Source organism: Prunus persica, chromosome G3, assembly GCF_000346465.2.
Source record: "Prunus persica cultivar Lovell chromosome G3, Prunus_persica_NCBIv2, whole genome shotgun sequence".
Taxonomy (NCBI): domain Eukaryota; kingdom Viridiplantae; phylum Streptophyta; class Magnoliopsida; order Rosales; family Rosaceae; genus Prunus; species Prunus persica.
Window position 1 is genome coordinate 22411630 of NC_034011.1, and position 19106 is coordinate 22430735.

Consider the following 19106-nt stretch of genomic DNA (forward strand, 5'->3'; position numbering starts at 1 on the left):
GTTGTGTTCGTTGAGTAAAGTTGTCTGTTCCCTTGAAAAATGGGCCCAACTAACTTACTTTTTCAAACAAACAGGCTATTTGTTCATACGAATGCAGCGGTTGCGTTCATTGAGTAAAGTTGCCCGTTCCCCAGAAAAATGGGCCAAACTAACTTACTTTTTCAAACAAACGGGCTATTTGTTCACATAAACGCAAGGCTTGCGTTCGTTAAGTAAAGTTTCTCGTTCCCCGAAAAAATGGGCCCAAATAACTTACTTTTTAAAACAAACGGGCTATTTGTTCACGCGAACGCAATGAGTTGCGTTCGTTGAGTAAAGCTGTCCGTTCTTCCGAAAAATGGGCCCAACTAACTTACTTTTTCAAGAAAACAGGCTATTTGTTCACGCGAATGCAGGGGTTGTGTTCGTTGAGTAAAGTTCCCCGTTCCCTGAAAAAATGGCCAAACTAACTTACTTTTTCAAACAAACGGGCTATTTGTTCATGTAAACGCAGGGATTGCGTTCGTTGAGTAAAGTTGCTCGTTCTTCGGAAAAATTGGCCCAACTAACTTACTTTTTCAAACAAACAGGCTTTTTGTTCACGTGAACGCGATGGGTTGCGTTCGTGGAGTAAAGTTGCCCGTTTCTTGAAAAAATGGGCCCAACTAACTTACTTTTTCAAACAAACGGGCGATTTGTTCACGCGAACGTTGGGGTTGCATTCATTGAGTAAAGTTGCCCGTTCCTCGGAAAAATGGGCCAAATGAACTTACTTTTTCAAACAAACGGGATATTTATTCATGCAAACGCAAGGAGTGCGTTCGTTGGGTAAAGTTGCCCGTTCCCCGGAAAAATGGACCCTACTAAATTTCTTTTTTAAACAAACACACTATTTTTTCACGCGAACGCAAAGATTGCGTTTGTTGAGTACGTTGTGTTCATTTGATAAAGTTAAATGTTGGTGTGTTCGGTAAGAAAAAAAATAAGAGTTCATGAGAAAGAAGAAGACATGATTTTTTATTTTTTATGTTGTTTTGTTTTGTTTTGAGTTGAAGAAATTATTATTATTATTTTAAAGAAAAAGCGTATGGGTGTGATATATAGTATTGTTAATTTAATTGGATCTTTCCCCTGATATTTTTCAGGTGCTTCTTTTTTAAAACTATTTAAAATGTGGTTCTTAAAATTTTTCATGTAAGCCTTGTACCAAGGGATATGCACTAGAAACCAACTCCACTAAATAAATTTTTGTGTCAATTTGTTGCACGTTGGAGTATATATACAGTTGTTATAATAATAATATAAATTATGTAAAATAAATAATTTTAGGGGGTCCTCAAAAATCAGGGGCCCTGTGCATTGGCGCCACTTGCACTATTTCAGGGCCGCCCTTTTCTACTAGTTGGGTTAATCTTAACTATCTCATATATGGGAAGACAGTAGAGAGCTCAAGAGAGACCTATGTGCACCATGTTCAAACATGGCTTACAAACTGCTCGGGTTACGTAACTTGGTATGACTATTGTATGAATCTAGATGGTTGTTCCTCATTGTTTGAACCTCATTGGAGCTCTTCATTTATGTAGATGGACACTTATCTAAATTGTAATTCAATGTTAAAACAAACTATGGATTTATGCATGGTTTATTCATTCTAATCAACATTTTATTTTCAAACTTTTCATTAACACACATTACATACCACTTATATTTCATCATATGTATATCTTATTATTAGTAAATTTTGAGTTTTATTTGTTCAATACATTCATTGATAATGTACATAACATTTATGAAAGTTTTATACCAAAATTATGTGTTTCAATACCTATATCTGTCTTCTTCTTTTTTCCGATACCTAAGACGATAATAATATATCCCCCGAAATATCCGTAAATTGGAGGCCCTATATTATTTACATGGTTGATATTTTAATCCTTGGCCCACTCGAACCTTCCAAGGCTGAACCATATGTAGCCTTCTCTTTAAGGTTTAATTTCCTCCATTTATTAGCAATCTCTTCTTGTACCTGGAAAAAAAAATCTCATTAAAAGAGCCTTTTTAATAAAATAATTAATAAACTAACCCAATCCATTGCCATCTCTCACCTTATTGTCCAACTTTGCATTTGCCACTTTCCCCATTTTATGTCTTTTTTTTTTTTTTGTAAATCATTTATTTTTAATCAAAAAACCATCATAATATTAAGCAACTACATTTTCGATTTTTAGATGTACGTGTAACTTACATGAAATTAAAAAATGCATCCTGGCCAACTCTTGATTGTTGCACATTACTGTCGACTTTGCGCTTTCCTTTTGTTGATCCCCTTTTTTGAGCTTCCATAACTTGCACAAATCAAGTACAAAACACTATCATGCAATTGTCTCTAGCGCCGAGAATTTGAATACTAATCCAAAGCCTAATACCCCCTAAACCCCGTAAACACCACAACATCACATTGCTTAATTAAAAACATACGGGGACCTGGATTTGCATACAGTAGCTTAGTAATTGCATATACTGATATGCAATTGCTCGATACTACTTGCAAGTGCATCAGCCCTCGATTATTACATTGCACAGATAATGCACACAACCCACCCATGCATTTCTCTATTGGGTCGGGATTCTTACTCATTTCAAATCCCAATACAAATCTTAACCAATCCTCACATTACACTTTCGGAACACTTTAATCCCCATAACAAATTATTCTAAAGCACAGTCAAACCTACCTACCTACCACGAAATCACCTGAGTTGCATAATTTGAAACAAAAACTATATACTGTCATTGCATTCAATGACTTGGATTTGCATACAGGCTATTAGTAATTGCATATAGAGATATGCAATTGCATATTGAGCTATGCAATTGCATATTGAGCTATGCAATTCCACGAACATTACAACTATGAATGTGAGATACGTGCATACTTTGGAAAAAAAAAACTATATACTCTAATTGCATTCAATGAATTGGATTTGCATACACGCTATTAGTAATTGCATACAGAGATATGCAATTGCATGAACATTACAGCCATCAATGTCAGATACCCACTTCACCTCACGCCACTTTCAGAATCACAAACCCACCACAATTAAATCATACACAATCAGAGGCCTCATGGGTATTTATATATACAATCAGATCAAGAGGCACTATAACAACCCAGCAGAAATGCAGAGTGGGAAAAGAAATACAAAATTTGAATCATTAATTTCTGGAATTGTTCAATGAAAAAACTGAAACAACAATTCAAAATCACTAGAAGAATAAATTAAATAGAACCATCAATTACACATAACGAAAATCAACACACGAACTTACCGAGATGGAGGAAGCAGCTGGAGAAGACGAAGTGGGTTTCTGGGTTTTGGCTGAAATCTGCTCCTCAGATGGAGAAGACGAAGTGGGGGGAGCTTCTTCAGGCTGTAGGAAGCTGTGCAGCTATGAATTCACCGAAATAGAGCTGTGGCTGTGCAAAGCTATGGAGGAGGAGATAGACGAAATCGATCTGTGTGCAGCCTAGGTTTTGAACGAGCGGGAGTTTTTATTTTCCTTAGTTTAACTGGTTAACCAAAAGAACCAGTTTTCATTGTTTTTAAAAAAAGGCCACGTGATGGGCTGTACAGGTACACCCGGCGCACCACAGACTTATGTTTCCCAGAAAAAAAGGAGGAACTCTTCTATGAAATTCTTTATAAATGTAGGGCCGATTAAAGTTGTTAGCATTGTGTATTATTCGTATATTAAAGTTGTTATTCTTTTCGAAAACATAGAAATATATAGGGTTTTTTTTATATATAAAATGAAATGTGTATTATTCGTATATTAAGGTAATTTGCACAAATAATACAGATTTTTCGGAATATTTTTAAAAAATATACATTTTATTTCCTCATTTTATCCCTATTATGGAAAGAATGACTACAAATAATAAACTTTAAATAGATAAATTTAATTTTTATATGCTGACCAATATTTACATCAGACGTTTTCAAGAAAATTATCAAATAATACACAAAATATTTTATAAGCATTATACTCGTCCCGTATTTTACTAACTACGCTCAAATGAGATAGTATGTGCAAAAAAGAATACAAATAAGACTAGGTTTGGGTTGACCCATCCCTGGGCTATGCGTTCTTTGAGCTTGGGCTTATGAACGCACCTAATTTGGGCCTATAAGAATTCTGAACCCCAATGAAGGACATTGGCCCATCAAAAGATATTGGTCCAAGTCTTTGCATTGCCTATTGTCAACACTTCTCAGTGTCTTCCATTTTCCTTCATAAATCAAACTTCAAGTGTGTTGAAGCAATGAAACATTACTGAATTGAACTTCTATCGACCTTCTGGGATACTCACGGTGATTTCATTGTTGGAGAAACTGGTAACTGCTGGGATACCGACAGCAGCGCGGGGGTGGTTCCTATGCATTGAAAAAGCAGGTTCTTTGGAGAGTGGAAGTGATGCAGCTTCATTTCCTTGCAGCATAAGAAAAACAGAAGACATTGTTGGCCGATCAGCTGGATCTTCTTGAACACACAAAAATCCTACATGCATACACTTTAGAGCTTCATGAGGCTCACATGCTTCCCTTGCTGATTCATCAATCACCTCCATTCCTCTGCCTTCTTTCCACAACTCCCATGCCTAATTGAGATTCAACATCAAAACCCATCAATCTTGTTCAAAAAAGAACAAAAAAAAACTATAGTTTCTATAACTTACCCATCCCGCAAGAGTTCGGGAATTTTCAAAACGATAAAAAGAAGCATTCTTCTTTCCACTTACAATCTCCAACAGCAACACTCCAAAGCTGAATACATCCAGTTTCTCAGAGAAATGGCCATAGAGTGCATACTCGGGTGACATGTAGCCGCTGCTCATGAATTAACAGTAGAGGTAGAGAAGTAAGCAATAACAATGACTAATATTTGCATCAGGTTTTGTATATGGATGAAAAACATGTGTTCTTACTATGTCCCAACAACCCTGTTGGTATTTGCTTCAGTTTGGTTCATCCCAAAGATCCTTGCCATTCCAAAGTCTGAGATTTTGGGGTTCATTGATCCATCCAAAAGAACATTACTTGCTTTAAGGTCCCTGTGAATTATTTTCAGTCTAGAGTACTTGTGGATATAAAGTAGCCCCTGAGCAATACCTTCTATAATTCTAAAGCGTTTACCCCAATCTAATTCTGTTTTTTCCAACGGATCTGATTCAACAAACCATGGAGAATAATCAGCTAGGTGAATATTTTTCCGTTTTGTTTTGAAATAAAATTTTTGACACACAGAGAAAGATACTGCATTACACCACTTTTGAAAACATGGGAAAAGATCTTGGAAAAAGGTAATCGGATTTGACGTCTCATAAATCAACAATATCAAAGAATTAATTTTAGCAGTGATGAGCATATATATACCAAACAAAAATTTGTCCAAACTTCGATTTGGCATGTACTCGTAAATCAGTATCATTTCCTCCTTTTCAATACAGCAACCCAAGAGCCTAACAAGATTGGTGTGTTGGAGCTTGGCTATAAGCTTCAACTCATTCATGAACTCCTCGTGTCCTTGCCCTGACTTCTTTGACAGCCTTTTTATGGCTACTTCTTGGAGTTCAGGCAAAATCCCCTGTAGTGGAAGAAAAATCCGACACAAATTAAGACAATTACAACCTTACCAAATGAGAAGTAATGGGTGAAATTATTAAGAAATGCATAAAAGAAACTATCATATTTATAGCTCAATAGGACTATCAAAGTGTTACCTTATAAACAGGGCCAAATCCTCCCTCTCCCAGTTTATTAGCTTCAGAGAAGTTGTTTGTTGCAGCTAAAATTCTCCTTAAACGATAGAGTGGTAATCCTGCGTCATTCTTTCCACCTCCAGCACCATATTTCCTGTTTAGTCTTATTGTTAAAACATCCTTTGTTTGGATTACTAGACTCCGTATCGCTGAACATATGAAAGATAGACAGAGTGGTAAAGTACCTTCCCTTTCCCCAAGTCTTCTTCCATAAGAAATAACAAAAAATTATTGTAAGCAATCCTGCCGTTGCTGAGACTGTTGCAATTACTAGGGAGCGCTTATGACCTGCAAAGAAAACAAAAAGATCCAGTTGACAAATTAAAAATGATGGCTCCGAGTAATGGTCACTCCCCACAACACCAATAAACAATTCCTTATTACTTTTGGGATTCTTGAACTCTGAAGCTGCAAGTCTGATATATAAAGTCCTTCCATCACCGTCATCTGGTGCAAGTTGCTTTAGACCAAATAGATCTCCAGTCCAAATTGAACATCCAGCAGTGCTGCTGTAAGCATAAGCAATGCAAAAGCAGTTACTTAAGCAGATTGATGTACATTGCTTAGCATAAGCAATACTAGAGTGTTTATCTTCAACACTGGCAGGCAATGACATGCTAGGCATTTCTAGAAACCTGTCTTCTGTCCCAGTAGCATTCCCACATTGCAGAGTGGTTTTTCTTGAGCACCCACCTGAATAATCCTGCAAACTCCAATCCCTATGTGACTCTGGCTCAAACCCCATCAAACAACTACATAAAGGCAAGGATTGCTCATTGTAAGTACTGAATGGTCCGCAGAAGGCATAAACCTTTGGTTTAGACCAAAACAAATTCCATTGCCTGGGGCTGGTAGTCTCCAACCATGTTAGCTGCTGAATCTGCCCTGAGGTATACATCACGCATCGAGATATTCTCTTAGGATCATAAAGAGAATAGGTAAAATAACTTTCATTTTCGTTTGTAACATAGCTGTAATTGAAAACATCATTAAGCGTCATCTCAGGATCCCACCTGAATTTATCTGAATTTTCATCCCATGGTCCACTAGTCCAATACTGTTGAGACCTATTCCACTGTATGATAAATGAGTTGATTTGCTTTGGGTCAAGCTCAAAAGAGAAAAGACCTGGTGCAGGATCCTCTGAATTCTTCCATGAAGTGAGAATCTGGCTTTGTTGTTTGGTAATTTTGTTGAATCCGATTCTACTTCCTGGTAGCCATGTATCGGCTGGATGATCAAAACTTTGCCATAAAGGCTCTGATTTAGTACTAGCACTAGACCCATCAGCTCTTAAGACAAGGTTACCATTGTCTAAAAGAACTGCTTCTACAGAACCTGAGGCTGAGGTAGTGGTGCTGGAGGTCGCACTTGTGGACCAAACTGAACCTTTGGACTTACTGAAGAGAAGTAAATTACCATCTGATATTTTCAACACTGAAGAAAATCTATCAGAGATTGGCTGTTCCCTATTTGCCACCCACACTACAGTCCTAACAGAAACTTTCTTGTACCAGATGCCTATGTAGTAGTTTGAAGAATTACCTGGTTTGAAGAAACCCAGCTCAAAAACCCCACCTGCAGAGACAATGGTTTGATCGCCAGAGAGATATTGGTTTGCAGTGATGGTGTCAGCTGCAAGGCAAACATGGGTTTTCATATACAGGCATAAAAAAATAACAGACAACAAAAACTTTTGGTTGGTTTTGGTGTCCATGGCTGCACAAAAGCAAAATTGGCAAACAAGCTTACTTGATAAACCAGAACATTCCAAGTCAGCCAAGTCAACTCGTGAAGTGTCTATGTCATACATAACCCCTTAATTCACCTCAACAATGTTACAAAAGCAAAATTGGCAAACAAGCTGTCTTCATTGACTGAAGTCGTTTAGCTTAGCTAGAGTCTTCCCCATGCTCCGCCCTTTCTGGTGTTTTTATTTTTTATTTTTTATACAATCGATAATTTACTCTAAATTAATTTAATTTACAGAAAGGAAGATCCACACTTGATGTAATGGAATTGAATTGAAGTCGCCATAAAAGTTTCTTTTCTTTTTTGGGGTAAAAAATTTGGGGATAATTTTTGGATGAAGGAGATGCGGAAGACAGTGGCAATGCTTGTAATTCAATTGAAAATTGTCGCCATCATATTTGTCTACCTGGCATCATGGTTTGGAAAATGGTACTTAATTTTCAATGCAATTACCAAATCAATGAAAAGTCCAAGGCTCTTCATTAATTTCTACAATAATCTTACATACAAATAATCAATGAGGTCTCTTATTAAGGATAGACAAACCAACCAAAATAGAAATTTTGAAAAGGCTAAAAATCAAGAAAGAGAGAGGATTTGCTTTGTTTGTGGAAGAACCAATCATGTGGCTAAGACTATTTTCACAAGAAGACTGAGGTGTATAGATCAAAGTCAAATCATAATGGACAAAGAGGGAGGCCCAAAACGGACAATATCGTGCTACGGCGAAGCCGATCTCGGAATGTGACAACATAGTTCACTATGATTCCTTCAGATGAAAGCTGTTCACACTAATAGGTTCAAGTCCTAAAGACACTTACACCCATTGCACGGTATACAAATTGCCTAAGTTTCCTCATCGTTACTTGTTTTTCATTTTGACTATTCCTTGTGAAGTTTTGAATCTTGTGGGGGATTGTTAGTTATTTATTATTTTATTTTATTTTATTAAAAATTCAAAATTTATTATTATTATTATATATTTAGTAATGATTATTTATTTTAAGAGTCATATTTGTTCACCAAATAGACGTGACTTTATTAAAAGGGTGTGTGGAGTCTTCTAAATAAAGAACTCCTCAGACATAACAGGGAACTAACAATTCTCTGTTACTCTCATGCTCCATATATGAATCACACTCATCATTCTCCATATCCTACAATTCTCTTTATCTATTTCCTGGGCAATCGATCAACACCTAGCATACTCGTCTACTGTTGGCGTGCATAATGGACCAGATCCTATGAGGCTTTTGGGTTGTATCTTGGAGTTGTAGGCACCGCCATAACCTGCACGTAGGAAGGTGTCTACGGCTTTAAGATAACATTTATCGTGCCTCTCTTAGGTTCACAAGCCAGACTTTCTTTCTCCTTTAATATACCTATTGTTAATTGTGATTGTTTTAATTGGACGTATTTAATCTGTTTTATATTTACAAAAATCTGCATTAAGTTGAATTTGATCGAGAATGTCATTAAGTTTGTTGATTTAAAGAAGCTATATAGCTTTGAGTACAATGACAAGCACTCTGTTATCTCTGAGTACCTATGTATCGTGGGCTAAACTCAAAACGAACCCTGCTTATTTCTTTTTCCGCTGAAGAGGAAGAACAAGAGTCTGGTTATGAGTTGTGGTTATGTACGCGCCAAAGATGAATGATATAGGAGTTGATAGAATAAATTCTCTTGTCTTTCTCTCTTCAATCTTTCATTAATATAACAATAATATATATAAGTCTATTTTTATTGAGGATGTGAAATTAGAGATTTTGTTAAGAAGAATAATTCTCAGTTGTTATTGATAGAGCCAAAAGGCTAAGTATTTATAGAGATATTACAAGCTTAACTAGGAAAACTAGGTTACTTGGAGACTACTCCAAATCAATTACAATCAACTAATAAAAGGAAACTAAATAACAATTTAATAACATTCCTAATTTCCAACACTCCCCCTCAAGTTGGAGGGTGGATATCAAGAACGTCCAACTTGCACAAGAGATTGTGAAAGGTGTTACTCCCAAAGGTTGCTGATAAAGAGGCAGTGGTGTCACTGCTGTAAAGGGGGCAGCTGTGTCGCAGCTGTGTCACTGTTGTAATGAAGGCAAATTTGGAGGCAAATGGAGCAGCGGTGTGCTGCTGTAAAGGGGGTTGTTGCTCCTCTCAAATTTGACGATGTATGAGAGTCGTGAGTTGAAGGAAGCAGCACCCAAATAATGTTGTGCTGATGTTCAGCACATGTTGCATGTATGAAGGCTGTTGTTGATGTTGCTGATGTGCAACGATGGTGATTTTGTTGCTAATGTGCAACAAATGTTATTGATGATGCCTTTTCTTGAAGCTGAATAATAATGCTGCTGGGGCAGCTGAATGATGGTGTTGCTGGTGCAACTGATTGATGATGTTGCTGGTGCAATTGTGCGGAAGCTATTGATGATGGTGTGCAGCTGCCTGTGTGCAGCTGATGTGTGACAATGTGTCTATCTCCCATATCTGCCCCTCAAATCCGAAGCTTGTAGAGGGTCGAGATTTGGAAAAAGAGCAGAGAGAATGAAAAATAATGATGAAAGAGAGATTAAAAAAAGAAAAGGAGCAAAGCCAAGAAGATGGCGTGAAAGTGAAAAAAATACTTTTATTTTTATCTTTGGTTTGAAAAATGACCCACCGAAAAAAGGATATGACCTATCGAAAAAGTTAGCCAGAAAAAGAAGAAGAAGAATTGAGTGATGTGGAGACAGAAAGAAAATATCAAACTTGGCCAAGAAAAAAGTTAGGTAGAGAAAGAAAACAAAAAAAAATTGGGTCTGATGTGAAACCTCAAAGAGAAACTGATATATCAACAAAGGAGAGAAAGTGAACGCTCATGTTGGGTTGTCGTGGTGCAAAGAAGCGATGGCAACACAGAGAGAAAAAGGACCAGCAGTTGTGCAAAGGTGCTCTCAGGAAGATTACGATAGATGGCTTGGATACGAGCGATCGATGATTTCTAGGCAGGGGTAAAGAATCAATGAACACAATGGCTGGTCAACAGCAGTGGTGCTAGTGTAGAGCCTCCTGCGTTTGTTGGAGATGTCGTGGGTTGTCCAAAGACATGACGGCTCGGTGAGCCTTGACGAGGCTCATGGAGGAAATAAACGGCTTAGTGAGCAGTGACGAGGCTCACGAAGAAATCGCAATGAAGACGGCGTGTCTGCCGCAAGCGTAGACGACTTAAAAAAATGATGGGTAGGCTCAATGAAGGACGAAGATGCCGTGGTTGTGGCAAGCGTAGTAAACATCAAAACATGGGCTCAATATCTGATTGCAACAGAGAGCATGACTAGAGATGGCTCAATATGATTTGTATAGAGAGCAATACTTGTATGAAAAACATAAGGAAATTGCAGCGCCAAAGAAGGGTGCGACTGTTGGTTTAGTTAGATGTAGGAACTGTGGGATGGTATGGCTTTGTTAGCGGGAATAAAATATTGATCATTGAGGAGAGGGTGAACAAGACGACTGTACAAGATGAATACCCATCATGGGTGAGGGATGAAAAGCGCCAACGACTCTCAATTTGGCAAAAGATTTCAAAGATTAGCAACTAGGGTTGTGAAACATCGGATTGTGAAGAAAATAAGGTTTGTAAAAAAGTTTCAAGAGACGCCCTAGAATCAGTGCTCTGATACCATGTGAAATTAGAGATTTTGTTAAGAAGAATAATTCTCAGTTGTTATTGATAGAGCCAAAAGGCTAAGTATTTATAGAGATATTACAAGCTTAACTAGGAAAACTAGGTTACTTGGAGACTACTCCAAATCAATTACAATCAACTAATAAAAGGAAACTAAATAACAATTTAATAACATTCCTAATTTCCAACAGAGGAATCTCTCAAATAAAATTACTTGAAAGATGTCCTTTAGGGTACTTTACAATTTTTTTTTCCAATAATCCAAACCATCTATTTTTTAGGTCTTTATTCATAAATCATCCTTATAAAAAATTAGACAAATCGGAAACCGTTTAGACATATAATTGTGTCATACAAAATCAATAAACACATTGCTTCAAGAAAGTACTAAAATTTCAATAATTTAATTGAGTGATCCGGTAAATTTTTTTTATTTGAAGGACACCCTTTAGGGTACCCTATGAATTTTTTCAACAATCCAAACCATCTATTTTGTAAGTTTACATTCATAGATCATCCTTGCAAAAAATTAGACAAATAAGAAACCGTTTCGACATCCAATTGTATCCTACGAAATCAATGAACACGGTGCTTCAAAAAAGTATTAAAATTTCAATAAAACAATTGAGTGATATCAGATTTAAGTGATTTTTTTTGTAAAGATAATCTTTGAATGATTATCTAAAACATAGATGGTTTGTATTAGTGAAATACAATGAGAAGTGGGCCCTATAAAGGGTGTCCCTCAAATAAGTTTGTTTGAGATGATATCTGATTCAAGTTATTTTTTGTAAAGATAATCTTTGAATGATTATCTAAAACATAGACGGTTTATATTAGTGAAATACAATGCGGAGTGGACCCTATAAAGAGTGTCCCTCAAATAAGTTTGTTTGATTGTTTGAGGGATCCCTCAAACACTAATTTTATAGGACTCACTTCGTATTGAATTTCACTATATGCCTTAATGATTTTGTCAGTCTCAATTAGATGTCTTAATAATTTGCAATTTGTACGATTTTTTCGAGGATGATCTCTGAATGAAGATGTGAAAAATAGATGGTTTGGATTGTTGAAAAATATTTTGTATAGTACCTTAAAGAGTGCCCCTTTATTTGAGGAATCCCTCAATAAAAAGAGACTATACATATATAATATGGGGCAGATCAATGGCACCAATTTGCTTACACAAATTATGACCAAGTTTTTGACCCTTAGATTAATGGTTTAGATTAACCAAATTAGTGGATCAGTTTTAAATAATTATATTAGTTTTACAATTATGCGATAACATTCCCATACTTCCTCACGAGTCACATTCTAATCCAGTTTTCGTTTTCAAACAGCATTGATTTAAAAACTCACCCCATATGAGGGGATGAAGATGGCCGAGGGTGATAGGTGCTGGTTTAGTTGTATTCATGTCATTGGTCCATTTGGCAAGAGAAGAGTGGTCCACGTGGCAGCCTTCTCACCTTTCAATTGTTATTCAGTTGTGGGGTTGTTAGATCAGTTTGTTAATCAGTTTTGGGTTGTTAGATTAGTTGTTAAGTCCGCGGTTTAGGCGCGAATATTAGTTACAGTTGCTAACCCAGTTTATAAGCTGGTTTTGTAAGGCTTTTAGTTGTGAATTGTTTTGTGAATGTTCTGAGTCAATAAAGTTACTCGTTTTGCTTACACGAGTCAAGGTTGAGAGCATTGGGTTGGAGAAGGTGGCTGGGATGAAGGAAAACATATTCAACGAGTAATCCTAATTTTTTTTGTTTTTTGTTTTTATTTTTTTGCTAGGTAGAATAATTAAAACAGTTGTTTGAGTAAAACAAGGGCCATGAGTGAGGGTTTAAACTAGTAATTATATGTGCCATTGGATTAATTCAATGATCTTTATTAGGTCCTTAGGTGAGCGGGACTGCCAAATTTCTTGGTTTCCATTTGTCTTCTTGGTCAATTAATCCCTTTTCCTTTCCTCCTCCTCCCACCTCATCCTCATCTTACATCTCCCTATTTTAAGGGGTTGATCAAGAAATCTATCCAATATTATGAAGGAAATTTGAAACAAATTGAAAAAATCACTTGAATCCGATATCATTTGATCATTCAATTAAATTATTGAAATTTAAACATCTTCTTGAAGCATCATGTTCAATGATTTTGTTGGTCTTAATTAGATGCCTTAATGATTTTCAATTTGTTTGATTTTTTTGCAAGAATGATCTATGAATGAAGACTTGAAAAATGGACTGTTTGGATCGTTGAAATTTTTTTTTGTATAGTACCCTGAAGGGTGTCCATCAATGGAATGGGACTATATATATATATATATATATAAACAAAAATAGTATTGCTGAGTTCTTGCAATTGTCACAACGTTTTTCTTTTTAGTTTATATACCTAACATTATAGGGAGATTCACTATTATACTCAACATAGAGGCCCAAATTATAAAAATACACTATATGAAATGGACTTTAGAAATACACCGAAAGCCCATTTACAACATAACAAAGAGGCTTTTAACTTCATATAAATTACAAAATTGCCATCGATTTCTTAAAACAAGCCCAACCCCAAAACCTTATAAAAAAACTCAAAAAACTCAATAGGGCATCAAAATAATTTAATAATAAAAATTAAATTAAATAGAGTCAGCTGTTATTTTTTGGGTTTTTGTTTTGGTTTGTTTGTAGAAATTAGATGGTGTAAGATTTATTTATATTTTTTTATACTAAGAATGGGTATATGACTAAATATCTCAACATTAAATGTGTTGAGGGAAGGAAACAAATATTGGAATCTCTATCGACCTTTAGGCAAACTGATGGTGACTCCAGTGTTGGAAAAAACGGAAGGTAATTGAGAAGAACCAACAACAGGTATGGAATTCCTGTTAGTTGAAAAGGCAGGCTCCTTGGAGGGTGGAAGTGATGTGGCTTCATTGCTCTGCAACATAACGAATTACAGAAGCCATTGTTGGTCAATCAGCTGGAGATTCTTGAACACAAAAAAACCCTACATGGATACACTTCAAAGCTTCATCAGGGGGGCATGTTTCCCTTACTGATGCATCAATCACCTCCATTCCTCTACCTTCTTTCCACAATTCCCATGCCTAATTAAGATTTAACATACTTAAAACTTGTATTTTACAGTTAACCGCAAATTTACAGGGCAAAAAACAGAAAGGAGCGTATATAGTTCAGAATTATTAATACTTACCCATCCAGCAAGAGTTGGTGAATGTTCAAAGCGATAAAAAGCAGCATTGCTCTTTCCACTTACAATCTCCAACAACACTCCAAAACTAAACACATCTAGTTTCTCAAAGAAATGGCCATATCTTGCATACTCTAGAGACATGTATCCGCTGCATGAATTGATGGTAAAGAAGTAAGCAATACTAGTGATTGCATAAGGTTTAGCAAAACTGAATGAAAAACATGCCCTACATATACATATGTACTTACTATGTGCCAACAACCCTGTTGGTATTTGCTTCAGTTTGATTTATCTCAAAAATCTTGGCCATCCCAAAGTCTGATATTTTTGGGTTCATTGCTCCATCCAACAGAACATTACTTGCTTTCAGGTCCCTGTGTATGATTTTCAATCTAGAGTACTTGTGGATATAAAGTACTCCCTGAGCAATACCCTCTATAATTCGAAAGCGTTTTCCCCAATCTAATTCTGCATTTTCAGATGGATCTGATAGGACCAACCATGAAGAAAATTTAGCTAAGTGTTTTTCTTTTTATTTTAGATGAAATGCTGGACAAATGGAAAAAGATCTTGCATTACACAACTTTTGCACATTGAAAAGGATCTTCTAAGATATGAGGATACACCAAACAAAAGTTGGTCCAAACTTCCGTTGGGCATGAACTCATAGTGTTTATGTTGGCGAGTCCTTATTTCATTAGAATTTTGGTTACTTACCAATTATATTTTGTCATATTGTAATAGAGATTATTTTATTTAGTGTTATAGGGGTTGATGATAACCCTCATAGAGGTAGCACCACCGACTCATTCTCTCATTCTCCACCAACCATCGTTGAGTTGAGTGCCCAGATGGCTCCGCTCCTACAGATGCAGACTTTTACCCCGAACCTAATCCAGAATCAGGATCCTCTTTTGACGACCCCGACCCCGACTCCGACTATGACGACAACGACCCCGACCCTGACTCCGAAGACGACCCCGACCCCGACTCCAAAGACGACCCCGACCCCGACTCCGAAGACGACCCCGACCCCGACTCCGATGATGACCCCAACCCCGAATTTGGCTCTGATTCAGACCTTGATCCCGATTTCAACTCTGACTCCGGCCTCGACTCAGGCTCATATTCCGATCCCAATTCCTACTCAACTGTATCCTATGCATCTTCCGCTGCACAGATTATGACTTCTCGACTAACGACCCCGACGCATGGACCAGATTGCGCATTTTGTGAAATCCGAGGATCAATTGGCGGATATTTTGACAAAGGCGATTTTCAGTAAAGCATTCCACAATTCACTGGATCAGTTGGGCATTGGCGACATCTATGCACCAACGTGAGGGGGAGTGTTGGCGTGACTTGTGGATATTGACTTACTTTCCTTACACACCAAGAATTCCTATTATAATTGTAATTGATTTACTTTAATTCCTGATTTCCTACTCTAAATAGATTTAGGAATTTATTATTTACTTGCCCATTCAGGTTTCATTGTATTATAAATATGACCTCCTACAAGGAAAAGAATACACAGAAAATTCCCACAAACAAATATTCTCTCATAGTTTTAATATTTTAGCAGTTTATACCGGAGATAAATGGCCTATGACAACCAAACACGTGGACAGGATCGATTCTGGCTGCAGAAACGCCTTCGGCATGCTTCCTACCGAAGCCATCTATCTTGGCCCTTTTTACCATCGGACACGTGTCATGCTCACAATCCATGTCCACAGTCCCACATCGGAAATATGAGCATAGTGCACACCTCCCAAGGCCTATATAAGAAGACCCCTATCCCCAAAAGGAGGGAAATCAGAACTAACGGTACGCTACCGATTGATCTGTCAGTTAATATTACTAAAACCGTACTTACTAAAGCATCGGAGAGCCTTCGGTCGGTACCACACCGGTGCCCCAAGGACTTACCGAACGCGTCCTTTTGCAGGTACTTACCCTTCCGAAGTAGAACATCTTCCGAGGACAGTCACCTGCCGAAGGCATAATATAACTAAGTTGACGAAATACGTGCCGAACCACTTTTTCGCATCAACACATAGATCAAGATCAGTTCCTCCTCCTCAATACAGCAACCTAAGAGCCTAACAAAATTGGTATGCTTGAGCTTGGCTATAAGATTTAACTCATTTATGAACTCCTCATGTCCTTGCCCTGATTTCTTTGACAGTCTTTTTATGGCTACTTCTTGATTTTCAGGCAAAATCCCCTGCAGTGGAAGGAAAATCAAACACAAAGTGAACCACCATCCTACCAATCGAACTTAATTAGGAAAAAGGTTGTTAAGAGAACCAAAAAGTATAATATTTATGAAAGAAAACTAATGTACTTTAATTACCAATACAAAATGGAAGAGTCACCTTATAAACAGGGCCAAATCCTCCCTCTCCCAGTTTATTAGCTTCAGAGAAGTTGTTTATTGTATTTAATATACTCTTTAAACCGAAGAGTGGTAGTTCTGTGTCATTCTTTCCACTTCCAGCACCATAATTTATTTTAGTCGCACCATACTTCCTCCTCTGCGTCCTGTTTCAGTCTTTGTCAGAGCATGGATAATTTGTTTATAGAATCCGTATGAATGCACGAGTATGTCTGTGTGTGAGAAAGAGAGACAGAGTGATGGCAATACCTTCGCTTCCCCAATCTTTTCTTCCATAGGAAATAGCAAAAAATTATCATAAGCAACTCTGCTGCTGCTGAGACCATTGCAATTATAAGGGGGCGCTTATCCGTATCACCCTTGCCATCTGCAAAAAATTAAATAAAATTAAATTAAATATTCAGGTTGACCAATTACAAGATGGCTATCCAAGAAATGATCTTTCATAACAACACCAACAATTATTCACTTACTACTTTGGAGATGCATAAGCTCAGAAGCTACACGTCTGATGTATGAAGTTCTTCCACCAGCGTCATCTGCCACAAGTTCTTGCACACCCAGGAGATCTCCAATCCAAATTGAACATGCGTTACTGCTTTCATAAGCAAAAGCAGTGCAAGAGCAGTTATTTAAGCAGATTGATTCACATTTCTTAGCACTCCCAACCTTAACATGCAGTTCATTTTCAGACATTGACATGCTATGCATTTCTAGAAACTGGTCTTCTGTCCGAATAACACTAGTTGAATTCCCACACTGCAAATTAGTTTTTCTTTGACACCCACCTGAGTAATCCTGCAAAGCCCAATCCCGTGGCGACTTCTGTTCAAAACCCACCAAACAATTACACAAGACCCCGGATTTTTCATTGCAACTCCCAAATGCCCCGCAAATCGCATAAACAGCACATTGCTGTCTTGGTTGAGACCAAAACATTTTCCATGGCCTGGAAGGCATAAACCAAACTACTTGCTGAACCTGCCCCGATACTGATATCACGAATGGAGATACTTTCTTAGGATCATAAAGCGAATAGGTCATATAACTTCCGTTTTCATTTGAAACAAAGCTGTAGTTGAAGACGTAATTACGCCTCATATAAGGAACCAAGCTGAAAAGATTTGAACTTGCATTCCAAGATCCACTGGTCCAACACTGTTTAGACCTATTCCACAGTAAGATATATGAATTGCTTCGGTCTAGCTTAAAAGAGTAAAGACCTGGTGCAGGATCCCGTGAGTTCTTCCATGAAGTGAGAATTTGGGTTTGATTGGTAAGATTGTTGAATCAATCTTGGCTCCTGGTAGCCATGTATGGGTTGGATGATCAAAGCTTTGCCATACAAACTCAGATGTACTAGAATGAGCTCTTAAGACAAGATTTTCCACTATCTAAAAGAACTGCTTGCACAGAAGCAGAGGTGGTGGTGGAGGTCAAATGTGTGGATCAAACTGGAGTTTTGGCCCCATTAAAGAGAACTAAATTGCCATATTTGATCTTCAACACCGATGAAAATCTATCAGAGATAGGTTTTTCCCTATTTGCCACCCAAACTATGGTACTCGCAGATACCACTCGGCCGGAATACCAGGTACCTATGTAGTGGAGGCCATCTAATTCGAATAACCCCAGTTCAAAATCCCTGGAGACGATTGTCTGGTCACCGGAGAGAAATTGGTTTGCAGTGATGGTGTCAGCTGCAAAGGAGATACTGAACTCGAGAAATAGGCACAATAAAACAACTATAAACACCAACATTGGGTTGGTTTTGGTATCCATGGCTGCAGTAAGATACAGTAAAGAATTAGGAAATTATCTCATAATTATACAATGATTTATCAACTATATAAAAATAGGAAAGTAAATCCCTTAATTAATTAAGGAAGTAAATCTCCTTGATTAATTAGGAGACTCATGTCAACACTCCTCCTCAAGTTGGTGCATATATGTCACCAATGCTCAACTTGATAAGTGAGTCATAAAATACTCTTCTACAAACAGTTTTGGTTAAGATATCTGCCAATTGATCTTCTGATTTTACGAATGGTAGGCGGATGATCTTCTTCTTAAGTTTTTCTTTGATAAAATGTCTATCCACCTCAACATGTTTAGTTCGATCATGTTGAACTGGATTATGGGCAATATCGATGGCTGACATGTTATGACAATGTAACTCCATTGGCTTTTCTGGCTTGAACCCCAATTCTGTCAATAGTCTTCTTATCCGTAGTAATTCACAAACTTCTTGAGCCATTCCT

At 37.3% G+C, this 19106-nt stretch overlaps 1 protein-coding gene, 1 long non-coding RNA gene and 1 pseudogene across 5 annotated transcripts; all 3 read right to left on the reverse strand.

The window, feature by feature from the left end:
- On the reverse strand, positions 1825–3626 carry LOC109948224. The gene is made up of 2 exons (XR_002270831.1): positions 3316–3626; positions 1825–2327 (listed from the first exon to the last, which is right to left on the reverse strand). It is a non-coding gene; the product is annotated as an uncharacterized LOC109948224 (long non-coding RNA).
- LOC18783376 (G-type lectin S-receptor-like serine/threonine-protein kinase At4g27290) lies at positions 3937–7940 on the reverse strand. 4 transcript variants are annotated; one of them, XM_020559488.1, is made up of 8 exons: positions 7559–7940; positions 6191–7441; positions 5992–6094; positions 5768–5900; positions 5421–5631; positions 4973–5210; positions 4724–4874; positions 3937–4645 (listed from the first exon to the last, which is right to left on the reverse strand). In XM_020559488.1, exons 1-8 carry the CDS (start codon positions 7617–7619, stop codon positions 4334–4336), a joined length of 2460 nt encoding a protein of 819 aa, XP_020415077.1. In that variant the 5' UTR covers positions 7620–7940; the 3' UTR covers positions 3937–4333. The 4 variants fall into 4 exon arrangements, with proteins under 4 accessions (XP_020415077.1, XP_020415078.1, XP_020415079.1 ...); XM_020559489.1 differs by lacking the exon at positions 7559–7940 and having other exon boundaries at positions 6191–7243; positions 7352–7533; XM_020559490.1 differs by lacking the exon at positions 7559–7940 and having other exon boundaries at positions 6191–6691; positions 6820–7195.
- LOC18783368 lies at positions 13910–18627 on the reverse strand (annotated as a pseudogene).

Excerpts from the sequence above, each read along its gene's own strand:
- LOC18783376 (XM_020559487.1), bottom strand. The coding sequence starts at position 7,523 with ATGGACACCAAAACCAACCAAAAGTTTTTGTTGTCTGTTATTTTTTTA. Across the intron at positions 5,632-5,767 it reads GATTTGGCCCTGTTTATAAG|GGGATTTTGCCTGAACTCCA; the intron begins GTAACACTTTGA and ends CTTCCACTACAG. Across the intron at positions 5,211-5,420 it reads TTTGGACAAATTTTTGTTTG|ATCCGTTGGAAAAAACAGAA; the intron begins GTATATATATGC and ends TTGTTGAATCAG.